This window comes from Alexandromys fortis, unplaced genomic scaffold (assembly GCF_014885135.2).
Source record: "Alexandromys fortis isolate MF-2015 unplaced genomic scaffold, M_Fortis_MF-2015_v1.1 scaffold_13, whole genome shotgun sequence".
NCBI classification, from domain to species: domain Eukaryota; kingdom Metazoa; phylum Chordata; class Mammalia; order Rodentia; family Cricetidae; genus Alexandromys; species Alexandromys fortis.
In genome coordinates this window covers 12,134,294-12,144,130 of record NW_026067908.1, presented here as the reverse complement: position 1 = coordinate 12,144,130, position 9,837 = coordinate 12,134,294, and the positions used below count along the sequence as shown (strand labels likewise).

General features: G+C 37.2%; 1 protein-coding gene across 3 annotated transcripts in view; it reads left to right on the top strand.

Annotated features, from left to right (window-relative positions):
* Efcab7 (EF-hand calcium binding domain 7) overlaps positions 1–8,858 on the top strand; it is a 55,550-nt gene extending 46,692 nt beyond the window's left edge. For 2 of the 3 annotated variants that reach the window (XM_050136238.1, XM_050136237.1), the window contains 3 exons: positions 683–892; positions 2,570–2,677; positions 8,407–8,858. In XM_050136238.1, coding sequence (XP_049992195.1) covers positions 683–892; positions 2,570–2,677; positions 8,407–8,481 — 393 coding nt within the window. In that variant the 3' untranslated portion in view covers positions 8,482–8,858. The remainder of the gene's footprint in view (positions 1–682; positions 893–2,569; positions 2,678–8,406) is intronic. The other variant, XM_050136236.1, reaches the window with a different exon arrangement.
* Positions 8,859–9,837: the final 979 nt, after the last annotated feature.

Genomic DNA, 9,837 nt, shown 5'->3' with positions numbered 1-9,837 from the left:
CCCCTCCCCCCCCCCCCCCCCCCCCCCCCCCTCCCCCCCCCTCTCCAGTCCGAAGAGCAGTCAGGGTTCCCTGCCCTGTGGGAAGTCCAAGGTCCTCCCCACTCCATCCAGGTCTAGGAAGGTGAGCATCCAAACTGGCTAGGCTCCCTCAAAGCCAGAACATGAAGTAGGATCAAAACCCAGTGCCATTGACTTTGGCTTCTCATCAGCCCTCATTGTCCACCATGTTCAAAGAGTCCGGTTTTATCCCATGAAGCAAGCTAGTTTTTGATTAATAGTGGAGTGGTATAACTTCCAAAACTGGGATCACCGTCTTCACAGGATTTTTGTTCAAAAGAGAGTTGGCTTTCTTTGTCTGTGGATTCAGTTACTTGTAATCTATTGGTCTCTCTATAGTAGTCTCATATATTAAATGGGAGAGTCCAGAAATTAAATATAAGCTGTACATTCTAGCTTAGGTTCTGTTCTGAGTAGCATGATGAAATCTCACAAGTTCCTGACAGGACTGTCCTTTGGTCTAGCTTCTCTCTCAGTGTCAGGGTTGGTGGCAAGCACCTCTACCCACCAAGCCATCTTGCTAGCCAAATGAATCTTAAATGATATGAGAAACATTTATAGTAAGTTTATTTATTTAAAATTCTACCAGAAGGCTAAGCCTAATTTTGTTTGCTTCCCTCTCCAGGCATGCCCATTTGTCATCAATATCTATGCAGAAAGATGCAAGCCAAGAATTAAAGCGATCCATATGGAGGCATGCAGTGGGCAACTTGAGAAGGTCATTTGCAAATCTGTCCTTGACAGAAGCGATGCTAAAGTCATGGATGGCTATGAAAATATAATTGTACATACCTGCAGTTATGACACCTGGATAACATCTATCATTGAAAACAAGGTATCGATTATGAGTTAGTTTTCCTTATTTTGGTATAAAGTTTTCTAATAATATTATATTCTTTTTTACATTGCAGCTAAACACCCTACTATGCTTATAATATTTATAATAGTTATTCATTTTAGGATTTATGAAGCAAACTTGGCATGGCATTTTTTATAATGACTCAAGACCATTGTTTTTATTTTAAAATATGAAATTTAAAATTTGGATATCAGTGAAGAGTCAGTATAATATGCATACAAAATAGAGATATATTTTTTGTTTATATAAAATTTTTTCAAAATACTTGTTTAGTTTGTTATATAACAGGATCACGAGAAAATATGAAACATGTTCTCTACTGGATTTTTTTTTTTTTTACTCTTTGAGGGCCTGCCACCTAACTCCCAAATAAATACATGGAGACTTACTCTTACTTATAAATACCTGACCTTAGCTTGGCTTGTTTCTAGTCAACTTTTCTAACTTAAATTATCCCATTTCTCTTTAACTATGTTTTGCCTCTGGGCTTTTTACCTTTCTTTATTCTGTATGTATTTCTTTCCTTCTTACTCCATGGCTGGCTGTATGGCTAGGTGACTGGCCCCTGGAATCCATCTCTCCTCCTTTTCTCACTCCTCCTCCTTTTTTCTCAAGCCTAGATTTCTCCTCCTATTTATTCTCCCTGCTTGGCGGCACCACCTATTTGTCTTTTCTGCCTAGCTATTGACTGCTCAACTCAGACCAATCAGGTGTTTTAGGCAAAATATTGCAACTTTGTAGAGTTAACAGATGCTACATAAAAGAATGCAACACATTGTTGCATCATTAAACAAATATCACGCAGTATAAATGAATGTAACACATCTTAAACTAATATTCCACAACACCCTGCTTTCAAGTGTATGAGTTACTTAGGAAGACAATTAATACTCTCAGAGAGTATCTCAGAGGCTAAGTAAACATCCAGTCCTGTATTCATTTTGCATGCACAGTAGATTTAGTCTACTTTCATCTCACAGTTGTTTAGACCATAGATCTTTGGAACAACGTGTGATAAGGGAAAAGGAGTGGAGAGTAGGATTTTAGCTCTATCTAATGTTTAGATACACTGAGGGACAAGCTTCAGGACAAGGCAAACAGTAGAAGAAACAAAGGGAAGGTGTGGTGTGAAGGATTATTAGAAAGGTCAAAAAGAATGATAGAGTGGATCCATATCATATGTGTTATCTTGAACAGTCTTTCTAGGACCCAAAACAGTGCCTGGCATGCAGTTAATATTAAATAAACACATGCTTATTGAGTTAGTGAATAAAAGAGGAACCCAATTAAATGGATGTTTCAGGCATATTAGTTGGAAGGTAGGATCTGAGTGAATGAATGATAGAAAATAAAGATGAAAGAAAAAGAAGACATTATTGCTATAATGAACCAAGGATGAGTTAACTTGCTGGTACAGTTCACAGTGGTCTGGGAATGAAGATTAAAGGGAAAATCCAAAACTCAGTTGAAAGAAAAGCTTATGTCATCAGTTAGAAAGGAATGAATGAAGAAACCCAGAGCACTGAGCAGAAAGCAGCAGCTGGTTTGTATTAATTTGTAGTGGACTAGATTCTATAAACAGATTTTTAGGTCTCATTTTGAGGTTTATATCTTTATTATTTTTCAAAACTAAAGACTTATAATTTTCTACAGTCAGATGACAAAGTGATTATTCACATCAACAATGAACTAAGTAAAAACTGTGTCAACAACAGAGGACTCAACGTCTTTGCAGTAGAAGTGGCTCCAAGATCTACAATGGTAAATGTTCTCTAAAACCTTTTGTCATCTCTCTTTGGAAAGAAATATTTGCTATTAATGTATGAATAAGCATGTGGCATGAAATGAAATTCTAAGTTATTTAAGCATGACATTACTAGTACTAAATACAGGAGAGGTAGTGGGATTTTTGTGTTGGTTTTGGATTATTTTCTCATGTAATCCAGGCTGACCTTGAATTACCGTGTAGCCGTGGCTGAGCTTTCAACTCTGGGTCTTCAATCCCCCATCTCCCATGTGCTGGGATTGCAAACCACCATGTCTGGTGGGCGCTATGAAGAGTAATATTCATTTAACTTTTCTTTTCTAGTTTCTTTTAAAAATTGTTTTACATTGTGTGTACTTGTGTGCAATGTACATGCATGCATACATGCACATTCATGCCACAAAATGCATGTCAAAGTCAGAGGACACCAATAAGAGTTGATTATCTCCTTCCACCTTGTATGTTCCCTAGATCCAGCTGAGGGTGAGGCACTTTTTTATCTGAGCCATCTTAACAGCTCTATTCCTATTTAAGGGTAAAATTAAAACATTAGTTAGGTCCTTCAAAAGATTAATAGAAAGATAAAAATTAAATAATATATGTGAAAGCACTTTTGAATACCATATGGAGAAATGCCAAATAATATGACTAATAATCGTTATTTTAATAACCCCAAATTAAGATTGTCCAAGATTACCTGAGAGAAGAAACATCTCAAAGTTTTAGATAAGTAACTAAATCCAGAGCCAGAACAAGCTCTATAATTTTGTTTTTAGCAGACGCTGGGTTTCTGATGGGGTCACAAATTGAAAGGCAAGAATGATCAGCAGACTCCCAGGGTCTGGTAAAGAAACAGAGAAAAGCTTATTAGTGTATTTTTTTTTACCACCCCCACCTTTCCCCTGTGTTTTCTGTGAAATTCCACAACCTTCTTGAGTAATTTAAAGGTAAAGGGTAAAGACAACTTTCTTTAAGTTTCTCCAATGACGACTTAAGAAACGGACTGCAGAGGGTAAAGTATTTGCTCTGCATCCTCAGAACCCTTGCAAAAGCCAGGCTTGACGGTGCAGAGTGTGCAACACCAGTTCTAGGGAGAGAGATAGGCCATATCACAGGCCAGACTGTAGTGTGACGGTTTACTCTTTTGTCTTTTTGGAGGACCCACAACCCAGCTCCCAGATAAATCACATACAGAGCTTATTCTTAGTTATGAATGTCCGGCCTTAGCCTGGTTTGTTTCTTGCCAGCTTTTCTCAACTTAAATTCTCCCAACTTCATTTTCCTCTGGGCTTTTATTTTTTATCTTTCTATGGCGGGCTGGGTAGCTGGGTAGCCCCTATGTCCTCCTCTCCTTGTTCTGTCATTGCTCCTTTTTCCCTCGTCTTTCTTTCTATTTATACTCTATCTGCCAAACCCGCCTATCCTTGCTCCTGCTTCCCTCTTTATTAGACCATCAGGTGTCTTACACAGGCAAATAATCACAGCTTCACAGAATTAAACAAATGTAGCATAAACAAAAGTAGCACACCTTAGAATAATTTCCCCCAACATTTCCCATTTTTTCCTTTCTAAACGAAAATGAAAAATTGTAACTTTGACATCGTAAGACAGTTTACAGTAAGAACAATTATCAAGTAAAGATTACATTCACAATGTACTAAATTCCAATTCATTTGTATCTGGTAAATTTAAAGAAATACTCCATAATCTATCCTATCTATGTAAATCTAAAATTTTATAACTAAATTACTTTCTATCATATCGAAGGAAAACTGCAATTTTAACTATCTAGTCTTCAATTTCATCAAAGACCCAAGAAGGATATAATATTATTTGACTAAACAAAAGGTGCATTGCAAACAACTTCCAAAACTCTAGAAAAGACAAAGACATCTGACTGCCTGGACAGTCACCCAAAGTACTTCTGCATTGTTGGGGCATCCATCTTCAGCCTACAGACCTAGAATATCTTGTAGATTTTTCAATGAAGCAGGAAATTTGCAGACTGTCCCACCTATGTTATCAGTTTGTCAGACACTTTCCTCTGTGTTCTGAAAAATGTCTGGTAGACTCTTCTGTAAAGCAGGAATTTTGAAGGGCTGTCCGACCTTGTTTGGGCAAAATTCATTAGTCACTTTTCTCTGTGTCCTGCAGAATATCTGGCACATTCTGCTGTGAAGCAGGAATTTTGAAGGGCTGTCGTGTCTTTTTCCTGCGTGGCCTGCATGTTCAGTCTGCACAGCACATTATCAGCAGTCAAAGATAAGAGCAGTTTCTTCGCCCTATGACTAACCTTGCCAAAATGAAAGCAAATACGGAGTATCTCCAGTGTCCATTATCTCTGAAGTAAATTGCTGCTGCCAAGAGCAGATTTGTCTCATTGTCATGAAAATCTTTTAAATTAACAAAACATTTTAATTGCTATATTATATAGGTCTTTGAAGTATTTGAAGACCATCTATCTAAAATATATCTATTTAACTTAGAAAACATACCTAACATATGTACAAATTTGATTGTTATTTGGTTAACTACTCATCTACTGAATATTTCTTGATTGTCCTATATAGTTTATAATAATAGCTTTCAAAAACTAGAACTTTACCTTACTTTTTTAAATGAACCGCATAGGTACAATACCTTAAACAAGAGGAAAAACACATACGCAATATGTGGTAATAAAAGCAACCTTAAATTTGTATCAATCTACAAAAACCCTTTAGACAAGAGTAGAAACATATACAGTGTGTAAATTTGTATCGATATACAAAAGTTCTTTAAACAAGAGTAAAACCATATATACAATGTAACAGTTGACTTTGAATTTGTATCCATATACCAAAATTCATGCCAATGCAAAATATCTGAGATTAATAGTTGTCTTTTTATCCTATATTCCCCTAAATATAACAAACATCCATGACCCACAAAATAACCAAAGACCCCCTTTTCTTTTGGGAATGTGGACATTTTGTTCTTTAGACTGCTTTCTGCTGAGTGTGAGAGAAGTATTTTTAGCATCGCAGAGAGAAAATTTGAGACAATGGCCAAGTCCTGGGAAGATCAGTTATAACCTTTGTTGATAGATATCACCTGTCAAATTTCAGGAGGTCTCTCCTGATCAAACCAGATCCAGGTCAACCTGGAACAAATTCACAGCCTCTTGTTTTTCATGGAAACAAAAGCAAAACCTCTTCTCCAAAGCATTATTGATTTCCATTTGACAAATACATTTTTTACCTTTAAAGTTAAGGCATTCTTAAAATATCTAGACTGGTTCATTTCCACAGGCCCTCTTTCATTTCCAGGTCTCTTAGCTGCTGTCCTTTGCTTTTCAGAAATCAAAAAATTCAAAATCAACATAATAACATAGGATCCAGACTCCCTGTGTATTTCCCATCTTTTTTGTTTTGTTTTGACACAGAGTTTCTCTGTTACATTCCTAATTATTCTGTAACTAGGTCTTGTAGATGCGGCTGGCCTCAAACTCACAAGAGATCTGCCAGCCTCTGCCTCCTGAGTGCTGGAATTAAAGGCATGTGCCGCCACCATCCTGCCTTGTATTTCCCATCTTTATATGTGGCTTTTTACTTTTATGTTACTTATACTGTCCCTTTAAAGACTTTATTTTTTAAAACTGTTTCTTTCTATAACTGCCTATACCCATTTTCTTTCTTTCTTAAGCTACACACATTGTAAAACACACTGGAACCTGCTTAGAGGCTTTTTACATCTGGATCTCTTATATTGCATGTCTTTTAGCTTTTTTGACTGCACGAGCAAACTTCAGACTGTTAAGCTTCACCTGGCTCCTCTACATGCTTTTGCAGCTGGCTGGTTCTGCCCACTCTCGGGTTGGGTCATGAAAGCCAAGCCCAAAGTTTGCCCTCTGGTCAGAGCTTTGTGACTGAGAACTGCGTTAATCCTTGTTACCTGTGCAATCTGGTACCTGTGTTGTGACAAGCGGTTTTTACTTTGCTTGCCACAGTTTCTAATTTCTATTTAGTGCTGCCAGTTGAACATCAGCGCCTCTTAAAGGAGTCATGTCCTTTTTTTTTTTTTTCCAGCTTTCTCAAACTCTAGATGGACATCTGAGCCCCATGTTGGGCACCAAAATGTACTGTGATGTTTTTCTCTTTTGGCTCCTAAATAAATCACATACAAAGGCTTGTTCTTAGTTATGAATACCCAACCTTAGCTTGACTTGTTTCTTGCCAGCTTTTCTTAACTTAAATTATCCCAACTACCTTTTCCCTCTGGGTTTTTATCTTTTCTTTTTCTTTTCTCTCTCTCTCTTTTTTTTATAACTTACTTTCCTTCCATGGCTGGCTGGGAGGCTAGATAGCTGGCCTTTATGTCCTCCTCTTCTTATTCTCTCATTGCTCCTCATTTCCTCGTCTCTCCTTCTATTTATATTCTCTGTCTGCCAGCCCCACCTATCCTCGCTCCTGCCTCATTATTGGCCATTCAGCTCTTTATGAGGACCATCAGGTGTTTTAGATAGGCAAAGAATCACAGCTTCACAGAGTTAAACAAATGCAGCATGAACAAAGTAACATGCCTTAAAAATAATTTTCCCCAATACCACACACTCTTGATTCTCAACCTGTGGGTCATGATCCCTTTGGGGGTGCCAAACAACCTTTTCACAGGGGGCACATATCAAATATCCTGTATATCAGATATTTACATCACAGTTCATAACTGGAAAATTACAGTTATGAAGTTATAATTTATGGTTGAGGGTCACCACAACATGAGGGACTGTGTGAAAGGATCATAGCATTAGGAAGATGAGAAACACTGGCTAGCTTTATTAGCAGGGGTCAGGTTCCTATAAGAGATCTTGTCTCAGAACCTAAGATAGATAGAGTTGGAGAAATGACAGTTGAACTTGACCTCTGGCCTCTATTTGTGTACATGCACATATGTGTACCCACATGAACGTGTACATATGCACATACAACTGTGCATGAACCCACAATTACAAACAATGTTCTAGGCTTGGTGGGGAAAGTCTACTTACCTCCCACTGCCCTTTTTCACACAGTAGAACTACTCTAATAAAGTAGGATTGAGTCTGGATTCTCCTGTTAGTCCTCAGATCATAAACCGCCAGTCCATGCTAGGGAAAACTAACAATTTTATCTGCACACATATTCTTCCCCTCCTTTTTCCCTTTTGATATTTAGAGACTGGGTCTCATTGTGTAACCCAAGCTAGCCTTAAACTTGGAATACTCAAGCCTGAGCCTTTTGAGGTTATGCCAACAGGTAGTGTGCTATCATCTTAAAAACAACTGTAGTACTCACCCTTTTGTTAATTATGTGCTTCATGTTGCCAAGGCTAGGCCAGATCTTGTATGCTTAAATGATCTTTCTGCTTAAGTCTCCCAAGTACATTGCATTCATGCCTGTTCATAACACATGGTACATGCCACTGCCTCTGGTTTCACAGTGATTTCTTTCTTCTTTTTTGAGAGAATCTCCCTGTGGAGCCCTCGCTGGCCTTGAATTTGATGTATAGACCAGATTATCCTTGAACTCTCAGAGATCTGCCTGACTCTTTGCCTCTTGAATGCTTGGATTAAAGGCATGCTCCACCATACCTAGCTTTACAGCTACTTTTCAAAAAATCATATGAAGCCTAGAAATGTCCTATTTAAAATTAGCAAATAACGATAATTTATCAAATAAAAATAAAAGCTTTCTATTTTTATATGCAGGTTTGTCAACATGTAATGCCCTTGAATGAACGACAAGAATGGATATATTATTGTGTGTTTTCCCTTATATCTTAAATAATTCCACTTGGAACTATCAAACTAAGAAGTATTTTAGATCAAATCTGTTATTTATTAACTAAATGCTGTTCCACGACACTGGTGTACTTAATAATCTGTTTCATTTCTATGCATTTATATTTTATGTCCATGTTATATATTTTATTATTAAAATTCAAATAGTGTTTTAAAAATGTGTGGCTGTCTTGTTAATTTAGTTGGAAATGTAAATACTTTTTTGTTTTTTAATAAAGGAAAATAAAATTGTAGATAGGATTTTTAAAAGTAATATTCAGTGACTTCCAGACTATACACTTCTGGTTTGTTTTACATGTAAAAATACTAAGAGACAATGTAAATACAGAAATAGCCATTTAAGGGTCTAACTATCAAAGAGCTAAAGTGGAGCGGAAGAAAACCATTTCTGCATTAGGAAGCCAAAACCTGTTGGCAATTGTACAATATTTTGTGCCAACAACAAATTTCTCACCAGTGTGTCAGTTGCTTTCTTGCACAGAGGGTACTTGGGAACCGTTGGCGTTAACCCTGTGTAGCAGTTAAGGAGATAGTGCGTGGCCTAAAAAATGTCATTGAGCAATTAAATACTATTTGTCAGTACCAGTAGCAGAGAAGTTGGCCAATGTCAGCTTTTGGATTATGAATACCATCTGGCAAAAGCTATTTTTTGCCTGCACTATGCATGCGCATAGTTTAAATGTGATTTGGAGTTTGGACTGTTGATTTAGATCTGTAAAATAGGTTGTCATTACCTCACTGTTTGAACTCTTCAGACAGATGTCTCATTAAAGGTAGTGAGATATAAAATTATTTTGTTTATTGTCAAATGCTTTATAACTTCAACAACTGTGGCCATATATCTCACTTCACCTAATACTGAGTTTCAGAAAATTTTATGTGGTGCTAAAAACATATAACAAAGTTTTTGTATTTTCCCAACATAGTTTATGGGTTTTATAATCAGATGATAGGAACATGGAGACTCAAGGAAAAAAATGTACAGAGCCTTGAAGAAGTACTAAGCAGCGTGGGCATGACCTGGCTCCACAAACCCTCTCTCCTCTCTCCTGCAGCCTTGGCAGCTGGGGCAGGGGCTCCCTATCCTAGCTGTCCCATCCTCAGTGGAAGGCAAAGTATTGTAAGTTAAGCTTCCTTTTCCCTTCTCACTTGAGAATTCTCCAGTTCCGATATTTTAACCAATGTATTAGGTTTCAGATACTACCATAAGAACTTCTTAAATTACTGTATTTAATCACTGCACTGATTTTTTATTGGATATTGATGTGGACAGGTTTTTTTTAAGCTAGTGGCCTCTTAGTTCTATTTTTGTGTAGGTTAAATATGCAGCAGAAACAT